This window comes from Cyrtonyx montezumae, unplaced genomic scaffold (genome assembly GCF_038088225.1).
Source record: "Cyrtonyx montezumae isolate F1298 unplaced genomic scaffold, pur_monq_1.0 scaffold_14, whole genome shotgun sequence".
Taxonomy (NCBI): Eukaryota; Metazoa; Chordata; class Aves; order Galliformes; family Odontophoridae; genus Cyrtonyx; species Cyrtonyx montezumae.
In genome coordinates, this window is record NW_027071870.1 from 7343317 (window position 1) to 7366741 (window position 23425).

Here is a 23425-nt window from a genome sequence, read left to right on the forward strand (position 1 = left end):
GTAAGAACTTTAATTTAGAAGAGATTCAGGAAAGCTGTAAATGGTGATGAAGAAGTTTCATTGTGGGTCTGGGGATTGTGCATGTGTTGTCTTCTCGTATCATTTGTACTTGACTCCCTGACTTGTTTTATACCTATTTCCCATTGTTTTATTCTGCATGTTTGAGAAGATTTTCTTGATAGGAATGACTAGAAGTTTCAGGTATGTTTTTAAACAAACAAAAAGCTACCTGTAAGTCATTAATATAGTTTGCTTTCATATGGAAATCACAAATGCAGGTTTAAAAGAAATAAGTTTTTGCTAACTGTCTCAAACTAATTCCTGATCTGAAGGATTCAGAGGTTCATTAGGGCAAATAACATTCTTTTGGGGGACCTTTACTTTTGTGTGCAAAAACATTTCTCTTAAGAACAGTTAATGAGCAGTAATGAGATGGTAACCCAGGCGAATGTATTAACATACAGTCAGTTCTAATGTATTTTGAAATGAAAAAGCTGGAAGTAGCAAAATCTTCCTGATATTTTGAAGAGCACTGATTCTGAGGAATAATAGTTATGAGTTTTAAAGCAAGCAATGGCTGCTAACGTAAGTTGAGGCTTTCAAAGGAGGGATTCAGCCACGAATGAGAAGAAAGTTCATAAGGGAGCAGAGATGGAAAATGGAGGAGTGAGTTCTAATTTTTAAGCGTACTTTCCAAAAACAGATACTATTACTGTTCACCATTCCTAACCTTTCTTGTCATGTCAGCATATTGGAGTTCAATAGCTTGGCTGTGTTTGTAGGAGAAAGCTGGGTGGTGGCTGGGGTGGCTCTTCAGTGGGGTAAAGTCAGAAAAGGATGGCTGCCAGTAGTGTATGTTACACCAGGAGCCAGGCAGCTGCTCTTCTTTTTCATCTGCCCTCTACTGACACAGGTTTAGGAGCCGTGGTGGAGGAGCAGTTCTTCTGTTCTTTTTGGAGTTTGCAAGGGCCTAGGATGAGCTTCATTAGTAGTCATGTTGGACAGGTGATAAGCACAGTATGAGACTGTTAAATTCTGATGTGTGTGCTGGAGATGGTACTGTTCTTTTAAGAGTTTAGTGTATTATGAATGCTAAAATAACTTTTTTTTCCCATAGTTGCATAGTTTAATAGTTGAAGTTGGAATGAGTTATACTGCAGCTTGTTTATCTCACTTTCTTTAGTTATGTCCGTGAGTTGCCAGACAGCTACTTGTGTTAACTGTAGTGCTGACTGGGTCTACGGAACTGTTTTGTCAGCTCTTCAACTGCATCTCTTCCTAATTTGTCCATAAAGTATGTGCCTTGTAGTAGTAAATTATTCACTGGGGCATATCTAGTACATTCTCCTTGGAAACTCTCAGAAAGGTCTGAGTGATGTTCGGGAACACGATGCATATGACAGTTTGGTAGACCCTATGCTGTATAGTTTTAGAGAAACAAAACCCAGAAGTATAGCTTCAGGCTATCCAGAGTGTCCTTGAGTAAGAAAAATAGTACTTAAAAAAACCCTATCTCTTTAAATTTGAAAGAGGATTTCCTTAGTACAGAAAGATCGAGCATAACTGGAACAAATTGATGGCATTGTAATCAAATAAAGGCTTTGCAGAGTAAGTGTGGGTGAAATGATTCAGCTTGTAAGGGTAGCAGGCAGCAGTTGCATCATGTCCTCTACACCTGAGGCAGAATTAGACCTAATAATTTAATTTATATGAACACACTAAAGCCATATTAGCTCTATGTATTTTTGTAATAGATGTTTTTTGGTCATGTTAAAGCAATAGTTTTCATTTTAAAGTATGTTGTACAGTATCACTAGCTCTCTGAAGACTGTTGACAGGGTTGATTAAAATTATTTCATTTTTATCAGTTTCATCAGTTTTCAAAAACATACAGAATCGGGATTTTGTCTGTTGTGTTTTTTTCTCTATTACAAAACTAATTTTTTTAAACTATTATATTTAACTATTATATTTAAGTCTGTAATATTGATGTGGCAATTACTTTTTTTTGCTATTTATTGATGGTATTGCTATTTTCTTTGAGTAACTCTAGGTACAGGGAAATTTTCTAAACTTACTTTTTTTTTTTACATAGAAGTGCCTTTGTCTAGTTATTCAAAATTAGGCAGTGTGTAAACAGCCATGATTTTTTTTTTAATGACTTTCAAAATCATAACTTAGTGTTATGGTTTTCTTGAAGCTGTGCCAAAAGTTAAAATTGACTTTATTTCAGTTAGTATTATTATTTTAAAGTTGTTGTGGGGAGAATAAAGAAGAATAAAAGTTGTGAAAGTCAGTCACCCTGTTAGATGATGAACATTTCTAATTGTCAGACTGCAGGGACTGGTGCAGCTACAAAGTTCTCCCACGGAAACGTTGCGGAGATGTTCACTACGTTCTGTCATCTTGTCTAAACTGATGTATGTGCCGAGCGCTGTTTTCATTAATGGTGTGGAAAGAGTGAAGCAGTAAATGGAAAATGAAATGATTTTTTAGTCGTGAGGTCGTTATTCTTGAGTATCAATAAAATGGTGGTGTAAGTGATAGAGGTGTGCCATCAGCACAGCAGCCATCATTTGTAACTGGGCACCCAAGTGCTGGATTACCACTTAGGCTGAACTGCAGCGACCACTGGCAGAGGGTATGAGTGTGTTCATAGGCACTTCATGGGCAGAGACCTGCATTCCCTAGGTGGCAAAAAAAGAAAAGCTCTTGAAGAAAAGTCATGTGTGCCTCTTTTTTGGTTTGCCACTGGTTGGAGTTCTTCCTCTCTGTTTATCTGAGCTCTTCCTCAGTGACCTCCACAAGTCCGGGAGAGACGGCTGTTGAGTGTTGGGCTTGGCGATTGCAGAGCTGCACGCAGTATATCAGTGAAGCAGAAGGACGCCTCGTGATTAAAATTAGCATGTCAGCATTGTTTAACTTTCCAAATTTGTTGTAGACAGTGAAATTAAAATCAGTCTTTTGCTGGGGAGACTGAATGTCACTAGGAAGTATTTGACTTTTTATTTGTAATGGTAGCTTTAGAATGCAGCTAATTGGCACGTGCTGGAACGTTCTTATTATACCAGACATTTAAAAGCTAACAAACACTTACAAAGGAAATACGAGTAAAAAATTATAGTGGGTAGAAATAAATCCGTTTTACAATTTGAGCTACTGTAAATGATCAGAGCTCTAATACAAGAAAGATGTATTCAGGTATATTATTGTTCACTGAAATTCCTGTCTATACATATATTCTTTTGTGTGTCTGTTAAACATGATCTTAACATGAAGCCCTTTTTCTCCTAACTCAAAAGCTTTCTCGAAGTTGATGAATACCATACATAATGGTAAGTTATATTAGAATCTTTTTCAGAGGTTCATTTATCCCAAAGGGTAGCCTTTTGTAGAAAATCCTGATTGAAGGTCTGCATATTCTATTGATTGGGTGAAATACAGGTCTGCAGTGAGTCAATTGTTCAGTACTTGAGTGAAAACTTTGTAGATTGTCTGCAGGAGCCTGATAGGTCAATAGTTCCTCAGTTCCCTTTTTATGATCTTTTTGTGTGTGCGCAGTAAAATGATAACAGTTTTATTCTGGTTCTAAGATTCTTTTCTTTAATTTTGTGAATAGTGTTTTTAGTTCTTCTTCTGTGCTCCATTCATAGGTGTGTTATAGTGGTATCTGCCTCAGGAATTCTCTCACTTACCTTCCTGACTACTTAAATTACTACAAGTAATGCATGTGAAGGTATCCTTGTTTTGTCCATTCTTTGTTCTGACAGCCCAGTGCTTCCATTTGTGTCGCTGGTAGCAGTACGATCACTTTCAGAGGGGGCAATATTGAATCTTTAATGTATCTGATTGCAGTTTCCCTCTCTCCCTCTAGTATTCAGTATTATCTTTATGTCCCTAGTTGTGTATTCACTCATTGCTTGTGGAAATCAAATATATCTTATTAAATTTACTTTTTCAAGGCTTTCATTCATATATCGGAAACAATCATAGCTGTATTCACAAGTTACTGAAAGATTAAGTGGGGTATTTACAGTTAAAATGATTGTGTGAGGATAGTCTTGAAGGTGATCAAGATTATTTCTGTGTTGTATTAAGTGGTATCAGACAAGCTAGTAATGAACTTCAGAGTTTGTTTTTTTGGTTTTTTTTTTTTTCCAATTGATATCAGCCATATAGAATTATTTTCTTATTGGGGTGTGTGTGTGTGGGAAAAGCAGCATTGTACTCATTGTAAATTCTATGAGTGTGGAATGCAGCGTATCCAAACGAACTTTAAACTTCGCCTGTTGAAATTCCTCACATCTTAAGCTAACATTCAGTAAGATTGTGTAGGGCTTCTGCTTTTCATACTGGAGGCATGAACTTCATGTGAGGCAGATGTCTGTAGTGGTAGGTCTTTTTAAGAATAAAGAAATAAATAAATTGTAGTCTACGTGTAATGAGAAATGCTGAAATTTCTCTAGATTTGCTTTTCTTTAGTAAAACAGGTTTAGCTTTTTCCCTTTTGATATAGGGTTTCCCTCTCACTCTCCCAGGTGTACAGTGCTCTGAACCAGCTTTGAGATGAAGGAAAGCAAGCTCACCATTTTTCTGAACAAAAATAAAACATCTGAAGGGTATCTGAGAAAGTGTGCTGAATTTGGACTTGGTGAGTTTCTGCTGTTTTGTAAGCAGAGCTTTTTTGCTGTTTAATGTTGAAGAGGTATAGGTTCACAATGAAGTGCAGAATAAAAAAAAAAAAGAGGAAAACCATTTATCATTACTTCTTTCCACATTGCAATATTTTTAAAAACTGATTGTGTATTCTAGCACCAGTGCAGAAGTTCAAGCAGCACAGAGGGAAGTGGTTACTTAATATTGTATACTTTCTTGTCAAGAAGTAACAGTGCTTTGTAGGAATGGGTTGTGCGACAGAGTAATGTTACCTACATGTTTGTTTTGGAGCAGGATAGGGTTTTTTGTCTAATCTGCCCGGTGTGCATGGAGGTGTGCATGTATGCGTGCTATTTTCCTTCCCATGTTTCTCTGAGTAATATTTTAAAGGTGCTTACTACCTTCCTCCTCCAGCCTCATTCCAGAGGAATGTTTTTGCATATTCTTGTTTTGGCAGAAGTGTGTATAGGAATGAGAGCAATGAAGGTAGGCAGAAATCTTGGTAATACAGACAAAAAGGAAAGTGGAGACAAATGCAAGTTTGAAACAGAGAGGTTCATTTGATAGCTATGCTTAATATAAAGGTGATGGTTGAAATCAATGAGTTGAATTCAGTGCTGACCAAGAGTGAAGGAAGAAAGATAATAGCAAAAGGCTGGAACACGTTTGAAAGTGTCAGTTAAAAAGGAGGAATAGAAAATAGAGTCATGCAGGCTGTGTCTTCCAATAAAAATACCTGTCTTAGTAGAGGGGAGGTCAGGATACGTGAAGGCAGAAGTGGTGCGATGCACTTTTTCCAGCAAGAGATAGTTCTTTGATTGTTGGTTTTGGTTAATATTGATTCTTTTATATATATATATATATATACATATATATATATGTTGTTTTAAAAAGATCACTGGAAAATTCAGTTGAGAGATTTTAAGATTGCAGTGCTGTTCTCTGTGTGATAACTTCATGCTTTGTCTTACTCTGGGTAGTCAAACTTTTTTACTTGACCTTGAAGTCTTATCTATTCTGCATCATCTTTTATCACTGGAAAGCAGGAGGTAATGCAGGCATACGTGTCTGTTGGGGATTTTAGAGCATACTAAAGACTATGGGGAGTGATGACCTGACAGTTGTAATTTCATGTTAGAGCTAGCTGTAAATTGTAATGGTTAGTTGTAGGCTTTCTCTGGCTACTTTTGTCCTTACTTGTTCTGTCTGCTCTCTGTTTTATTTCTTATTCCTCTTCCTTTTTTATTCCATCTTACGCTGTTTTTTGAGTCACAGTGTAGGCTGTTGTAGCACGGAACAGGCAGCAATCAAGCCACTTCCAGTACTGTGACCAGCTTTAGAAGACTGTATTTGCAAAGGAAGTTTTCAGTTCTGCACAGCATAAATGCTGGCAAATTTAATATATAGAATATGATATATTTTTTAATAAGACAGATTGCACCTGAAGAGTTTCTACTGTAAGCAGTAGTATTTAAAGGAATTAAATACTCTATATAATAGTGACGAGGAATATAGTGTTTCCATTGATTCAGTGTTCCAGTGCTAAGGTAGATTGCAGTCAGACTGGTTCTGAAGCTATGGAAGGTTCTCAGGAATCTTAAGCTAACATGTTAAGTTCTTCCTCGGGTTCCCTCTCAAGTTAGATCACAAACGTCATGATCTTGCTTGGGAATACTCATTTTGTGGAGCTAGTACTACTAGTATATGCTGTATTAGAGTAACTTAAACTTGTATGTTTTGGATTACTGTGATAAAAGGAAACAAAGATTTTTTCAGTTGTTCTTCTATATCTGTTTTGGTTTTTTTCTTGCAAAGATCTTTAACTGCTTTTACACACTTGGAAATTCAGGTCTTTTCTGTATTGAATCATACTAGAGTTGAATCATACTAGAATAAAAATTACATTTTTAATGTGCCTTATTCTCTATAAAGCTGAATTAATGTGAACCTTAAGCGGACTGTTACAAAGCATCTCAAAGATTCATTCTGGAAAATCAGAACACCTAGAGGTTCATGATTACAAAACAAGTAAATAATTAGGAAACTCTTCTTTAGAGTGATCCCTGCTAATGCTTTCACTGGGGTTAATTTTAGTATAGATATCACAGTGCAAAAGTGAATAGGGGAAAAAAAATTGTGTGAGTTGTGCTATTAACTTTTAAACATGTTTGTGTGGAAGAATAATGGCCAAGCCAACACTACCCCAAAATTAGTAATCACCATATTATCGCAGAATTTTGCTCTTTGTTTTAGGATGTGTTCATGTAATATAATATATTGAACCTGATGGCACCTGGAACTTAGGAACCAAGACGACCCTGTTTCTAAGTGACTTTTAGCTCAGCCCTAGAACGTATTCCTGGGGCACTGGAAGGGCTCAGTGAGTCTGTCATGTGATAAGACTAACGGGATAGGCTTTGGTATCGCAGCCTGTCTGTGCAAACGGGCTGTTCCAGTCATGTGGTGGAGAGAAGACCATGCACCTCTAGTCAGAGTAAAAGGAGTCTGCACAGTAAGAAACCAAAGGACAAAGTGAAAAGGCAATGTTACAGGGGCTGAGAATTTAGGAAAATCCATTCAGCTAGTAATTCTGGGTGGCTTTGGAGAGATGAGACAGGAATGATGCACTTCTTGCTGGGCACTGATGTTTCTTGCACGCGTCCCAAATGTGTGTATGGTGCCAGCTAGAAGCACGAATCAGAACGACATACTCTAACCTATTTGTTGAGGGAAAGGGAGAAGTTACCTTGGAATTTCTTAAAGATTTCAAAACTCTCTGCAAAGGTAATTGTTACCTATGTGCCAGCAGGCATGCCTCCACTTTTTCTGCTGTTACATTTAAGTTCTCTCCACTCCTCACAACCTATTCCTGTGTTGGGACCCATTTCCCCAAATTAACTTCAATTCTTGCAGCTCCTTCAAACTTAATATTTCTTACCTGTGAAAATTCTCCTGCCAGAATGACTCCTCTGCACAGTTACTGGTAGCACCGTGTTGTTGGCGTCCCTCTCCCCAGACATGCAGTCTCTCTGTGGTACAGCTTTGCCACAGGACACGCTGTGGGAATTTGCATTGGTTCAGAGAAGGTTGCAAGGAATTCATTGGGACAGAGCTGGAAGCAAACCCAAGGCTACATGCCTCAAGCTCAGAATCCCTAAATCACAGGGTTCTAACTGCTGGGAGATTATGCAAAGGAATCTTACTTCATACCTACCTTTCTTAAGCCTTTCTGCATGCGACTGCTGTTGGTCACAGTAACTGGTTTTTATTTGCTTGTGTTTAACATTAGGTGCAGTTAAACTTATATTTCATCCATATTGCAAATTAATGACCTAGGTGATAATTCTCCCACAGTTAACGTTCTATTAGAGCATGTTCTTGCTTGTTTAAAATAAATAAAATTTGGCTACTACTCAACAGACAATGTCATTAAAGGGCACTTTCATTTTGCCATTTTGCTCTGTGAGGAAAATTGTGGCTTTAGGGTTGATTTCTTGAGATGATCACAGGAAATGTATGTGGCTTTCTTTTTTTGTGAAGGAGTTTTTGTTCTTAAAATGCAATTTTTTCTTTGATTCATGTGAGCTTTGCTGCATGACTGAAGTTTATTCCCTCTTCCCCCACTTTTCCCAAGTAGGAGGACAAATCTTAGGTTCTGTGCGACTTCTATAAACTTAAAAATTTACATTTTTAAAAAAGCTCTTTGGCTATATGTTATTTCTTAAGCTTTTGCAAAATACTGAGAGCAACAACCTGTGGTAGATGCTGCAGATAAATAGAGTAGTTACCTGAAAGGAACTGTCACACTGAAGTCCAACTTCAGCTACAGGGGTTGTGATGGGAAAATGTAGTTTATTGAGGCAGCGCTGTTAAAAGTGAAAAATTCATCTGATTTGTTAATTCTTCTGCTTATGGAACTACTTTTTTGAGGCTTTTAATAAGACCGTTAAAATAGCTCTGTGTGCCACTTGGTGCGTGTTGCTGCACAGCTAGTTCTCACTAATCTTGATGTTCTTTTATTTTCTTTATTATCTGTTTCATCATTGATTGTCAGCAAAACGGTTGCAGCTTTTCCCAATCTGCATAATCTGATAATCTGTTCCCTGCCCTATATTAATGTACTTCCGTGCTAAGCAGGCAGTTATTTCTTGTTCAGAGATGGTTTTGTTTTGTTTTGTTTGCCAGTTGCCTTTCTGTTAAGCATTTTGCTCCAGCAATGCAGGCTACACGTGCATTTAATCTCTCAGAACCTGAAATCATGCTTTGCATGTGTCAGCTATGGTAAGCATAGTCAGGCTATGCCTGGATGGTGCTACATGTCCACATGTAGTTGAAGAATTGGGTACTGTTTAAGACACTGAAGATTGGGTTTAATAATGGTGTTTATGCCTCTGGCAAATGACACAGTGCTCCATTTGTCACAAGTTACAGCTGTTTAACTTTTCAATAGTATGAGAAGGACTGCAAGGTGAATGGTTTGTTTGGCACTTACAACTTTGGTTTATTTTCAGTTATTATTCCTTATAGATTCAGAGCGATTTTTCTCCCTTCAGAGAACGAAAGGACAACTTAATAGACTTGAGATATTTTGAATGTGTGCTTTCCTGATTTTATGATAAGCACTTAGTTTTTAAACAGGTATTTTTGAAATGATGCAAAAATCAAGGATTTATTTGTGTGTGCCTTATTCAGTTGTTGTTTGAGTGCCTGCACGAAGTCTTGATTGCATGACTGCTTCCAGAGCGTGTGCTGACTTTGTGTATTACCTAAGGTACTGCTAAATGGAAGTATTTTGCCCAGAGTATCTGGACGCATGGAATTTTCTGGTATTTTGCAACAGCAAGAAGTAGCAAGTGTTCAAAAAGAAATGAACAAAGCAGTAATAATGGGAAAAAAAAACAAAACAAAGGAGAAAGCTTACCTCGTTTCATTGGCAAACTAGTTTACTGTCTTTTTGAAGTAGTTTGATGCCCATGGTTTTACAACTGTCTGCTGGAATACCAGCAGTTCATTTTAAAGAGGAAGAATAAACCTTACAATTAAAATAGAAGCAGTGGAAGCTCTGCACTTATTAAAAATCTTCTGAAAATGAAGAAGCATTTTAAGATAGTATGTTTTAAAGTCTGTATGTTTTTTTTACCCTTCTGGCAAAAAATGAGTTTTTTTTACAATTTGACTTTCTCCAAGTATTTAGTTTTCTTTACTTGTGATCATTGATGCTTTACGAGACCTGTAGCATTTGTAGTGACTAACTTTTGTGATATGATCTGTGTTGTGATATTTCTGTATTTTTAAGTTTTAAATTCACAAAGCTGTTTAGTTTTTGGGAGAATCTCATCATTCTCAGTAAATGTTGTGGCTTTAATTGTTTTAAGGATACTTTCAAAATGTGGAGGGGAGAGGATCTCCTCATTTTTGTTAATTTAAAATTGACTTACAACAGATCCTAAAATTCTTCTGAGGACCTGGATTATATTCTAGCTTCTGTGGTGGCTGATGTTGCATTTGAGAACAGGCTCAGTAACAAGACTGTTTGTTAACCATGCTCATTGTGTAGGGTGTAGGGACGAACCATGAGCAGGATCCACAGAATTTACTGTCTGTGAGTTTGATGAGGCATATTCAGTTGGAGAATGGTTGTAACAATGTGAATGCGTCAGGATCTTAACTGCTAGTAGTGCCATAATTATAGAATAGGGGAATGTTGACAAAAAAAAAAAGGGAAAGATGACCATGAAAAGTATGCTGAATGGGAGAAGAAAAGCTTATGAAGATCGGCAGAAAAGTAGAGCAGGTATGAAATTGTGCCATGAAGAGGTTGAGAAGATTGCAAGCTTTTACCTAGCCTAGCTTAGACAGGGGAACTAATGCTGTCAGCATGTGTCTGGCTGTTTTTCATCTCTCCTTTCCCTGCTAGGCTACTTTCTCTTCAGTTTTTTTGGTGGCTCATACAGGCAGGAAATTCAAGATGCATTGGTGTTTGCACAGCATGTATGGGTTTGGGTGATATTAGTCTCCCCAGATGTTGGGGCTCAGAAGGAATGCTGGGTGGCAAGTGTTTTTTTTAATATTGCGTGTCTTATCACTGCCTTCTTCAGATCATTATTTGTTGAGTGACAAGCTGCTCCACCCTTTGCCTTCTAACTGGCATTTCACTTCTGTTGCTTTTTTTGATCTAACCATGTTCATTCTACTTCTGTTTACTCCCTGTGGCACTCTTCCTCTAACTGCCGTTCAGTGCTACCATGCTTGATATTCCTTGGCCAGCTGACAGCTCACTTATCTAATGCACGTGGAGCCTAACAGTTTCATAGACAGGTACTACTTCTTGTCCTGGGCTTCTGGTCAGTAGGGTTCTTTCCCCAATCTATATAATGAACTTTACCCTGCATGTAGATGAACAGAAGTAATGGCTTCACTGAGGGGTGTGAACTCTTAAAGTTGTGTACAATTCTGACTAATGTTAAAATGTTCAGTCATTTACTTGCTGGCTGCTCTGGCAGAAATGCTAGTCAACCATTCCTAGATCGCAGATGGAGTTCTAGTTTGTGAGTAAACAAAATACCACCAGTTCTACCAGCAAATCTGAGGACGTGGTCCTCAGATTTGCTGTCATTTTTTTCTGAAAATACACAAGAAATTCATAGTTGTCAAAATTATTTTTTTGAACAAATGTATGTCATTCAGAAATGTTACTTTGAATTCCAAGTATTTTTGTATTCAAATCGTGTATGATCAGCTGAATATTCCTTATCTACTTCAATAACTTCAACAGTATTCTTTGGAACAGTACTGTCAGATAGCAGACTAATTTGAAGGCAGGTATTTTAGCAAAAAAAAAAAAAACTACTTAAATATTTGAGTGTAGTTCTTAGAACAAATATTTTATGTGCATTATCTTTGTAAAACGTAGAATGGAGGCAGTCTGTGTTCCCTGAATTGCAGAACGTCACATGATGAAAGCACTGTTATCAATCAGCATGGTTAGAAATTCAACTCTGGAACTATCTGCATTATATATTAAGTAAACTTGTTTGTCTTGTTAATTTTTCTACTGCGTATTTACACGGTTACTAGAAAACAGGGAGGGGGGAGAGAGATGCATGTAATCATTTTTGTAATTTTTTTCAGGTATTTTTAGCAGCAATGATGTAGCAGTATCATTTCCAAATGCAGTATCTGGCTCAGGATCTAGCACTCCCGTTTCCAGTTCTCATTTACCTCAGCAGGCTTCAGGCCACTTGCAGCAAGTGGGAGCTCTATCACCTTCAACTGCGCCTTCTATAACTACTGTTGTTGCTGCAACTCAGGTAAACTATCACAAGAGTTTAAGATAGCAAGCAATGTTACTGACCCGCTTATTTTCAGTGTTACAAGAAACGATCATTTATTTGGAAAGTAGGTTAATAAACATTGTATTTGTTGTGCAAACATTGTAGTGGCTAAAGTTTCCCCACATCATTTCATAGTCCAGTCTCTGTAGAGTATGGAGATCTTAAAAAAAAAAAAAGGAAAAAAAAAAGAAAAAAAAAAGAGAGAAATAAAGTCTGTGAAAGTACATAATAATACCGTTTATATTGCAACTGATAGCATAAATGCTGCTAGTTCATCAGTGCTCTAACCAATGTCTGTTATCAGAACAGTAAAAAAGAATTTAAAAGAAAATGGAGTGCAGATTTTGGATGTTGCATCTAAATGTGGTGGTATCAGTTAAAGAATATGGGTTTGTTTGGGAAATGTAGCAGATGGATAACTAAAGCCTGCCTAGGCCAACAGGAGGACAAGGCTGACATCTTGATTGCAGAGTTGACAGACATGCTATAGCTTTATGTTTGAAAGATTATACAAATGAAGACGTGTAGTTAGAGGTGAAGGGATATGTGATTCACTGGAAGAGTGCAGAAGGAATCACAGTGTGGTCATAGTAATGAACCAGAAAAGTTATGGTAGCATTTTATATGAATTGAAGTTGGGCAAGATTATATTTATCAACACCATGGACTATGAAGCTATAGTTGTAAAGAGCCAGCATGATTAAAGTCAGTCCAAAGGGCATAATGTTTTTGCACTTCAATTTTTTGTATTTTTCTTTCTCTGTTGAGGATCTGTTTTACAACTAATGCATCAAATGCAGCTTTGTGTGTGTGCATATAAGGCACCAATTCTTAAGTTTGTAGAGTCTGCAGTGATTTAAGATAGTGAATAAAAACTGAAAAATTAAAGTCAAGCTTAATACTTGTGTATGGATTTGCATGCAGCACATGGATGTGAAGATGTGCATAATAAGTGTATAGCAGTAATGCTGCATGCAGACCAGTGTAGAATATGTTTCAGTATCACATAACACTGTTGGTAGAGGTGGTAGTTCATATTTTAAAGTAATTGTTCTGGATTCATGTTCTAAAGACACAAGCCTTGTATATTCCCAGCGTGTCAGTGCAATTTCTGAATCAGAACTTTTGGAACCAAAATTGGGTGACATCTCTGCAGAAATTGAGAGAAACCATTTTAAGGGAATAAATTTAAACATGCAGTATCTTTGGCAACCTTTGTGTCTTTTTTGGAGGGGAAGGAACAACTGACTGGTTTTTCTTCTTTTTTTTCTTTTTTTCCTTCTCCCCCCCTTTCCTTAGCGTATTACATAAAATAACTCAGTGAGGTCCCTTCAATTAAGCAGACAGGAGAAAAGGGAAGAGGTTGTGTCATAGTTTAGTAGCTGATTAAAATATATTAAAAAAACAAAACAAAAAAACAACCAAAAAAACCCCAACACACGCATACACAAAATAAGGTATATATGCTCTGCTCTCACAGTGATGAGGTTTTCCTTTGGAATCTTGGAACAGTCAGCATTATGGCCTTTTGTACAGTTCAGTGTATTCATAAATGATGTGGGAAAAAAAGGAGGAACAGAGGCCATGTTTACTGATTATAGTAGGTGATGCAGTGAGCTATTATGAGGATCACCTGTCAAAACTGCTGGAAGACCTCACCAGCCTTTGTTGACAAGGTGGTAAGAGGACAAATGAAATTCACATTAAAAGGAAAACAATCACTATTCGAAACAGATATAGCAAATCTGTAAGAGTTACAGAAGAACATCAGTAATGAGCAGTGGCAAGAAACAGCATCTCTTTAAGGAACGAGTAAATTTAGAGCTTCTGGCTTGAAAAAGAGTCTCTTGTATGGGATAAGCTAAAGGTCTGTAAAGTCAAAGCTGACATGAGATGGCTAAATTAACACAGGTGATACACTATTGTTTTCTATTTGTTAAACTCTGATGGAGGATAAATGGATTGAAAAAACAATTGGACAAAGCCTGTATGCAGTTTACCAACTTAAAAGACTTGAAAATACCAAGCAGATCTTCCCACTGCAGGTATTTTTATTTCACGCTGGATCATGAAAACTGCCCCTAAGGTGTCTTTGTTTTGCCTGGACTCTGGGACTTTGTTTTCAGTTTCAGCTCATGAGGTATTTGAAGAGACTCGTCAAGAGAACCTGGTTTACCATCTAGTTGTTCCTTAATTCAAGCCATTTTACCATGCAGTTACTTTAAACGACTGATTATACTTTAAGGGTGAGAGTTTACCTACTTAGTTCTACGAGGTTTCCATGTGCCTGCTTACTGAGACCTTGTGTAAATATTAACAGTTACCATTTCTTGACCCTGAAAGTCTTCAAATACTGGTGTGCTAATGCATTCACTGAGTAGTATTTTGATTAAAAGAAAATCAGCCAAGATCCTAGGTGCACCAAAAATGTTTATAAGATGAGATAAACTTGGGCATCTACAGCAGGTAAAAAGTATTGGTTAGAAAGTTGTTTTTTAACTGGTAGTTAAGAGAGCTACTATGGCCAAAACTTGATTGCTGAGCTGTTTGGTCAGGCATGCAGTTGGAATAGTACTGAAAAGCATCAAATATATGCTGTTAAGGTACACTCATCTAAGGCTTTGATCATATATTTTCTGTTTCTTAATGGATTTTTTTTTTGAAGTGAAGGTATTAGGAAATTCTGAAGAGAAGGTCTTGGGAAAAAGTATTTTCAAACACTGAGTTTTTAAAAGTGGGTGAGTTGTTTTGATTGGGAGGCCATGGTAGACATTTAGTACAGGAAAAATTTACTCAAAATATTAATAAAACTAGAAAGTGGTACTGTTACACCAGTACTGCTGAATCTCCACTGTGCCCATGTTAAGCACTAAGGAAAGGCCAAAAAAGTAATAGCTCTTTTTCCTCCAGCAACTAAACAATTCCAGTTTTAAAGTGTAAAATATGTTTGGTTATTTAATTCTGGATTTTAATTCTTTGATTCTGTTGACTGATACAGTGGCTCCAACACTGTGCTTTTTTGTTTAAGACTGGCCTCATTGCAATCACCTTTTCTTCTCTGTCTCATTTTATTCTGCCTTCATGCCACCCGTAATTTTTATTCCAATCTAATAAATCCAGAAGAGATTATTAGCTTGTGTTCCATGCTGTGCTATAACTGAATTTAAATGCTGGTGTTCCTCACCGGGTGGGAGTTGATGGTCTGCTTGCAAGAAATGTGGGCATATATATGGATTTCTTTTTTTTTTTTTGCATCCTTTTCCTCTTTTTTATAATTCATGGGCATAGACTGTGATAGATTACGCTGTATAATCTAGTGAGACTTCATTAGCATGACAATGCAATTAACAATTGTGAAAATGTAGGAGAAAGCATACAGGCAAAAAGGGTATACATACACATACTTGTTTCTGGTTTTCTGGGAATGGTTACTCTCGGTGTTGGTAGGAACTGCCTGTTTAGCAGGTAACAGCTAAATACTGCATCTTTTGTCTCTGAAACGTGTCTTTAACTATTGCATGAAAAGTAACGTTTTGTTAGAAAAAAATCACTTTCTCATATTTTGGATTTCAATATTGTTGAACCAAGTCTTATGTTGCACCACAGTGCTCAGTTTTCATCGTAAGGATTTCTTTGTGTTTTGTGCTTGATTATAGCAAAGATGGTTGTTGGTCTGTTGCATTGTTCTGTGTCAGCCTGCTGTATTGGTCTTTCTGATAAGTTACTCTTAGTGATGAATATTTATTTACATTGGAAGTAGTGATGTAGGTGCCTCAGAATCTTTTGGTATCGTACAGCAGCATTTGTTCCCTACTTGCCAGGAAATGGTGGTTGGGAGATTAATTTACTTTCAGTTTTAAAATTTTTAATTAGTTTTAGTAGGTCACGTGTTTTATAGGGAAGGAGATGTTTACTGCTTTGGTAGAGACTGAGATTGGTTGAGCTGTCTATTCTTTTTGATTACCTAAATCAGGGAAATTATCCTAGTAGCGCTCTGGGGCCATTTGTTTCTGGGCTCTGTGTGCACTCAGAATATAGTATCAGACTGCAGAAGCGGAAGCAAAGGTTTTTGGCTTGGTTTTCTTCCACTCATTGATTATTAATCTCTCAAACTGTATTCCTTTTAAGAAAAACTTAACATGTCATCCAATTCCGATATTTTCAATGGGAGTAGAATGGGCATGTAGTGGTTTCTTTAAAACAGAGCCTTTTGTTGTAAAGATTTGGAGCTAATAAACTCTCTTGTGCTGGTATTGCATGGTTCAGATTATAGTAGTTGCAGCTTATGCAGAAATCTTCAGAATTTTATTTTTATGCTGGAAACAATATATTTAAGTTGTGGTTTTAGATTTATTTTCCTCCCATGTGATGGTGTCTGCGCTTCTAATGACTGCAACAACTGCGAGGTGCTTTTCAAGCAGTGTTGCACATACATGACAATAGCTTGTTTTACAGATACAGTCCTAAATATTATTTTCTGTTTCTTAGGACAGAGAGAAAGATGTTTCTGCTAGTGGTTTCCTTCTTTTCTCAAGCTGTTTTTCTTTCTGCTTAGTTTGTTTTGTTTTCTCCCTAAGTTCCCATCTCTATGCACTGTGTTTCCTTGACCACAGTAACAGCTAATAGAGGGAAGGAAAAGAAGCATCTGTAACAGCAGTCCTTGTGACTTGCGCAGTGATAGGGAAACTGAATAGCTGCTGTTCGTTACTTTAGTCCGGGATTTAATTATGATGGAGTAAACTACAGCCTCCGTGGTGGAGATGTGATAATTGGGAAGGTAGGTGCTGCTACTCAGTTGCAATTCTAAGTGAAATAAGTTTGCTTTAATCACTTCCATTATCCCTGAAGTCTGTTTGGCTTTACTCCCCTTAGGAGCAGTAGGAAAACAGCAGGGTTTTCTTTAGCATTCATATAGTGGTGGTTATCCTCCTTTGTGTGATGCAGCCTTTAGAGAGAGATAAGGCTTAATTTTTTCAATAGGTTTGGAGTTATTTGTTAACAATAGAGGAATGTGAAAGCTCAGGAATCCAGAGATCTTTTCAGATGCTGAATGTATGGCACCTTATGTTTCAGACGCTTCTGTCCTGTGGTTTTTATTTTCTCACTTTCTGGGTTACTATAGCTCCTAATTCTGGGTCTCTGTAGCCCCCTGCTCTTTCTCCACACCGCTAATTTACGCTATTTTTGTATTTCCTATTTTAGTATTTTTTCTTATCGTGGTTCAAATCTACTCATCATTGTTCATACTGTCAAAGGCAACCTTCTCCCCCTTTTTCTTTTATATTCTGACACCCACAGGAAAATAATTGAAAATACTGGAAAAATGAATTGTTGTTAATTCTGGTCCTTATCAACAGAGGTTAGGAGCAATTTCAAAAGCAATGTTGTTTATGCCTTCCAGAATGGGAGTGGAATGTTCTCTGTAGCTGAAATCATGATTACATGAAAATACTGCTTCAGCAAGTAGTCTTTACAAAAAATTTTTTTTCTTTTTTGTAAATCTTCAGAAAGCAGATTTGGCACATTAGGACAATAAAAAGCACATTCCTGACTGATACTGTGGCTGAACTTTCAGCTGTGGCCACAAATGGATGTCATATTCTCAGATTCACTATGACCAGAGAAGATATTCTTCGCTTCTGTTTGTTGTTCAGAGAAACACACACACACACACACACATATATATATATATATTTGTAAGCTATTCAGCTTAAATAAACATGAGGGAGGGAGTTTCACAATGACCTTCTAACATGTGGTAGAGCTGGGCAGGTGAAAGTATAAGTCCATTTAAAGAGGTTTATGCTCCATCCTCTTCATGGGTACTCTAGAAAAATGGCAGGTGTGGTAGCTGTCAGTGCTTTAATGAGCTTCACTTTAGGAGATGGAATGAAAACATGAAAAAAGACAAATTGTCCTCAGTTCTAGCACACTGATGTGACAGACGTGATAATCTCAGTCTTCAAGTAGCCTGCACTAGGTGGTTGGTTGCTTAAATGAGCATCCCCAAGGTACATATTGCAGCTGCATGTAATGGCTGAATCTGGTGTACTGCTTGTGTCGACATATTTGGATCAGAGCATCTTAAGACTTAAAAACTAGAAACTTTGAAAGTATCCCTACAGAGAGATTTAAATAGTGTAATCCTTTCTTTGTATGTGAAAGAATTTGTCTTAATTATGATAAATTACGTTAGCCATGTAATCAAATATGATTTCCATAGCTTGGAAAAACCATTATGTTGTTTTCACATTTTTTCAGGTCATTTCCTAAAGCATTTCCTACTGTAAATGGTTTGGGTGCTGAATGCCAGATATGAAGCCCAGAGTGCAGTTAGGATGGACTCCTTATCTGCAAAGCCTAGTGACTTGTATTGGTTTGCATCACAGGCTGCCTTGTAATGGAACCTCTTAAACTCTTAGAAACCATTAGATAGTGCTTATGACAGTACCTTATTGATAGGCTTCTCCAAAAAACAGTCTCTGCTGATAGTGACTTCAGGTCTCACCAGACTTTTTCTTTATTTGATACAAAATTGTTATAATCAAGACTTATATGATTGTTCATGCCGTATGTTCTGCATTTTTTTTATTTTAGCTTATTCTTTTATAATTTATATTCCAATATAGTTGTATTTTTGGTTGTTTGTTTCTGTTTTTTCAGAACTTGCGTAAAAGTAGGAGGTCTAACAGATGTGTGTGGTCAGGTTAGTTGTATCTTTCTGGATTTGTATTTCCAAAGATGATTTGCATTTAGTTTAATAGGAGTAGTAATTAAAAATAGACTATTAAACCATCTGGAAATCATGATGGTGCATAGTTTGAGCAGCATGATTCCAGAAAGAGGAAATCGTATCCTTACTGCTGTACTAGAATTCTCTAATAAATAGACACGGTGGATAAATGAAAACCACTTAACATATTTTATTTGACTATCAAAACAGCTCTTGGTGATAAGATCTCTCAGAAGAGGCTCCTAGCCACGGGGTCAAAGGTGAAATATCGCCATGGATCACAGACTGTTTGGATGCTGAGATTACTCTGTGCTCCTTATCTCACAACTTAAAAAGATGAAAAAGGGAAAAGCAGCACATCCAAAACAAAAAGGTTATTCTTAAAAAAAAGTATGTTGTTCATCCTTGGGACTCATTGCTACGGGAAGTAGTTCATGTCAGTATATTTAGAAGGTGTTCTGTATGCATCCCCCAGTGATTCGTAGACAGAGAAGAGTTGTGTATTGTTACATGAATTATCAGTGCAAAATAAAGACTTTCCTTCCTAAATCACTAAACTATATTTGTGTCACAGCCACTTCAATTTTAGTCTTAAAAAATTAAAAATGAAAAAAGAACGATACTACTAAAGATTTTGCCATTGCAGTTTCCTCGTTGGACACTTAAAACCTGTTTTAATTCTTCATTACTTCTAGGCAAAATGGGTAAAAATCTAATTTTCTTTTCGTACAATGTGACTGAGGATTTTTGGGGTGGGGGTGGAGGAGAGTAGCAAGGAGGAAGAATTTACAGCCAGAGGGAAAATTCCTTGTAACATGTGACTCAAGTAGAAGAACAAAGGAATCATAGTTGCAAGTAATCTAGTATTTAGCTCAATTAAAATCTTTACTTTTCATATTCTTCTCTTGCCTGAGTGAGATTATCTTCACATGCACTTATGCAGTGTACAGGTAGCTTGAAAGGCAGTTGCATGATCTTGTGCAGCGCTGCATGCTGAGACAACTGCATCAATGTTTCGGTCTAGCAATAAATGTTTTCTGCCTTCAAGCTGAAGCTTATTTAGCTTGGCTTATCTGGTGCTGCTGTAGCAACCATCAGTCTCCAGGCAACTGAGGCACATTGACCTCTTCGTTGAACTGAGTGTAGCACTACTTCAATTTAGCTGCCTGAGACAATAGTAATGGTGTTGAATGTGAAAAATGTGAAATTTTCTAGTCTGTACGCAACGGAGAGATTAAATAAAATTTCAGCTGAGACCAAATGTTTAGTTTTGACTTGAAACAGATTTCAAGTTTATGTGGTGTATCCTTTGTTCCCTTCAAGCTGCAAAGTTCGTTGTGGAGGCAGTCCTTACATGCCTTCTATAGTGTTGAGTATCTTGCAAGCATTTTTACACAGCAGGAATTCTGCTACCATAGGTGTTTGTTTGATCACTTAAATACCAAAGGCTGTTGAGGTTTATTTAGAAATTTTACATGTCAATATGTGTGAATAGACAGCTGATTCATTATCTCTATTTTTAAAATTGTGGATGATCTTGAAAGTGATTACTTTTCTCTCAGATTTATTATTTGTCATACTAAACAGGGTTCCTTTGGAATACTCATGAAGAAGACAGATTGCTAAATTGGTATACTGGGTCTGTTTCCTAATCAAGCCTTTCTTTCTGCTAGTCATTACGAAAGTGAAATTGTGATTCCTGATGCATAGGTTCACATTCTTAAGGAAAACAAATTCATAGGCAGGACATTACTTCCATTGTCTTTGTAGAGCACGTAAAGGTTAAGTGCTACAAAAGCAGAGGTAGATGGAAAGGATGGTGAAACAAACTTGAGGTAAAAGGGATTTGTGTGGAAGTGGCAGTTCTGTTGGCATTTATGTTTTTGGGGGAGGTGGAGGAATCCCAGTCTCATCTCTGTAAATCCAACTTTCTCCTTTTTTTCCTTTTTTTTTTTTTTTTAAGAAGGAGGGAGAGGAGAGAGAGGAAAAAAGATTATTGAGCGTAATAAGATGGCATTCTAGTAAGTTTATGTACAGGCCTATTTATTTTTTAATATTTAATTTATCAATACCAGTTGGCTAAAATTTTACGGAATATACAGCTTAGTTATTGTGAAAGAGACCAGTAAACTGGTTAGACAGTTGAAGTTATGGTCTATGAACATAGACCTTCCACCCATGTGGTTTTTAATGACTTGATGTGTCCTTGCTGTACAGTGGGCAGAGGTATAAATGAGTTTCTGTAAGGTGTGCCATTAATTTTTCATTTTGCCTTTCAAATCCCACTGAGTTTCCCAGTTGCACTCATTCATGCCTTTCTTGGAAAATGAGTGTTGTTGTTTGAAGGTTAGATATTGCATTTAATTGGAGGATTTATTTGTACTTTCAATCAAAACAATTGATTCTCAAATATAGTATTTGTTAATCTGCTTGTTGATAAGCAAGAGTCTTCATGACATCTGGTTTAATGCTAGTAGCATAAAAAGTACTAATGATGTAAGTGGTGTATACATAGGATGATTTTATAAGCCACATATACAGTTTTCCTAACATTTTAATTACAGCAATTTGTACATTTTTAATGAATGCTTTTTGATTGGAAAGTTATTTTTTTCCCTTGTGATATCACAAAGCCTTTGTCTGATTTCATTTTAGTTTTTCCAGCATCCCGATCACACTTCTAAGCTAATTCTTTATTTCGCTGAGTTAGCAATTTTTGTGTGTGGATGTACAGTCCATTTGATTTCAGAAAATTCCACCTTTATTATCTCTCAAAAACAAAAACCCACCAAACTTCAGGGACCTGTGCTTGATGGTACTGGTGGGCAGAAAATGGGATGGATAATCTTTTCAATCCCATTACTCCTTTAGGGGAAGGAATGAGTAAAAGGCTGTAGTAGACATTTGAGGTTGACTGATATTGCTGATGTATTGGTATGTGTGATACCAGATGAGATGAGATTAGCTGTAAAAGGCCGTGTGCAGTTCCTGCATCAGTAGTGCTGTAGGCTGTATTAATCAAGGAGTCAATACAATAGTTTGCTTGAAAGTTAATTCAACCAATAAATTAAAAAAGAAAAAAAAAGATGTAAAGAACATTTTTATTCAATTAAAATATAAACTGAGCTTATCACGTTGCATTTTAAAATGATGTTGCAAACTTGTATGATGGCTTTCAGGAGAGAAGTGGAAACAGAGTATTGTATTCAGAATTTTCTTTGTTGTCTCAATTCCATCTGTATTTCTTGGAATAGAAATCTTTCAGGTATTTTTGTTTTCATTGGATTCAAGGTCTGGATACTTGTGGCAAAGGTACTGAAGAGCTGAAATTCAGCAGTTGATTTGGCAGAACTCCCTCTTGGGGTTCCTAGAAATTTGGCGTGTCACTGCAGTTAACTGCAGTCTGACAACCCTATGTAGCTGTGTATTGTCAACCCATATGATGAGCTAACAGAATTCATAGAAGGCAAATGATTGATGATGTGTAGCAGTTGCTTCCTCCCCACACCTCTTAAGTGACGTTAAAGATGGTACTAAAGGTACTGAAAGAATCTGGTAGCACATTCTTTCCATTGCGCTGAATGCAATGCAAAGCTCCAAGTCGTGTAATTGGCTTAAAAATATTCTAGGGCTAAAATAACTTTTCTTCATTTGTCTGAGTTAAACTAGAAAACAGAAAGCAAGGTTGCTTTTGGAGCTATAACCTAATTGGCAAGCTCTTTCACCTTGTCAAGAAAAGCAGTTAATTTATGTCTCTTACTGATTTTTTTTGTTTAATGTGCATAACATGAATGTGTTTGAATATCCAAACTTTTAAATTATGATGTAGGTTTTAATTTTGATGTTATTTTTGACAGTAAGATTTTTCAGATAAATATTACTTGTCACTGACCAAAATACATTATTTTAAGATAGCTTCTTGATAAAGTATGCTGGTGTAAACATTTGGTCAGGAGTTGAATTTCCTTCCATGTCTCATGAAACTGGGCAATTGCATGGTATTGCTTTAGTAAGTGTAGCAGAATATAGCTTAAAAACTTCATTTCATCATTTTTATTTATTTTTTAAATACTGGTGTTAGTAGTTTCCTATGTAGTTTTCAGAAGTTTGTTTGGTTTTTGTGATATGTAGGGCTCTGCTCATGTTGCTGGAACTGAGAGCTATTTTGTGCTATAAAGCATCATTCTGTGGTGGAAAAAAAAGTAGTATGGGTAGGTAAATATTACAACTTAAAGAGATACAGACAGCACAAGAGCAATGATGTTTTTGTTTTAAATAAGAAATTAAAACATCCCTTTCAGTTATTCTTGACAACTTCTATCAGCTGAAGCAGGTAAAGAAATGATGTCACTAATTTCTAAAGCATCTTCACAATGTGACACAACGCTAGAATTCAGCAATGACCATTTTTAAAAAGCAGAAGGAAAAAGATATGTTGATTGGGTATAAACTGTTTAAGATGCTGTCTTGGAATTGGTCGCTCAGGCCATCCTTGTTGTCCTATCATGAAAGGAGGAGAGTTCAGTAATGGTTTAACTACAATTAAATCCCTCCCCTTTCTTTATGGAAACTCAACTGTAGGCATTTCAGCATTAGCCTAAACAATGGTTTTGAATATGTTAAGCCCCTAACAATTAGGGAGCAGTTTGGGGCATTGAATAATGTGGAATGATGCAATTGAACCTGACAGCTTCAACAGTCA

At 36.7% G+C, this 23425-nt stretch overlaps 1 protein-coding gene across 3 annotated transcripts in view; it reads left to right on the plus strand.

Annotated features, from left to right (window-relative positions):
- The window catches only part of MLLT10 (MLLT10 histone lysine methyltransferase DOT1L cofactor), a 108341-nt gene that overhangs the window by 63252 nt on the left and 21664 nt on the right, over positions 1-23425 (plus strand). For all 3 annotated transcript variants that reach the window (XM_065731384.1, XM_065731385.1, XM_065731386.1), the window contains one exon: positions 11788-11966. In XM_065731384.1, coding sequence (XP_065587456.1) covers positions 11788-11966 — 179 coding nt within the window. The remainder of the gene's footprint in view (positions 1-11787; positions 11967-23425) is intronic.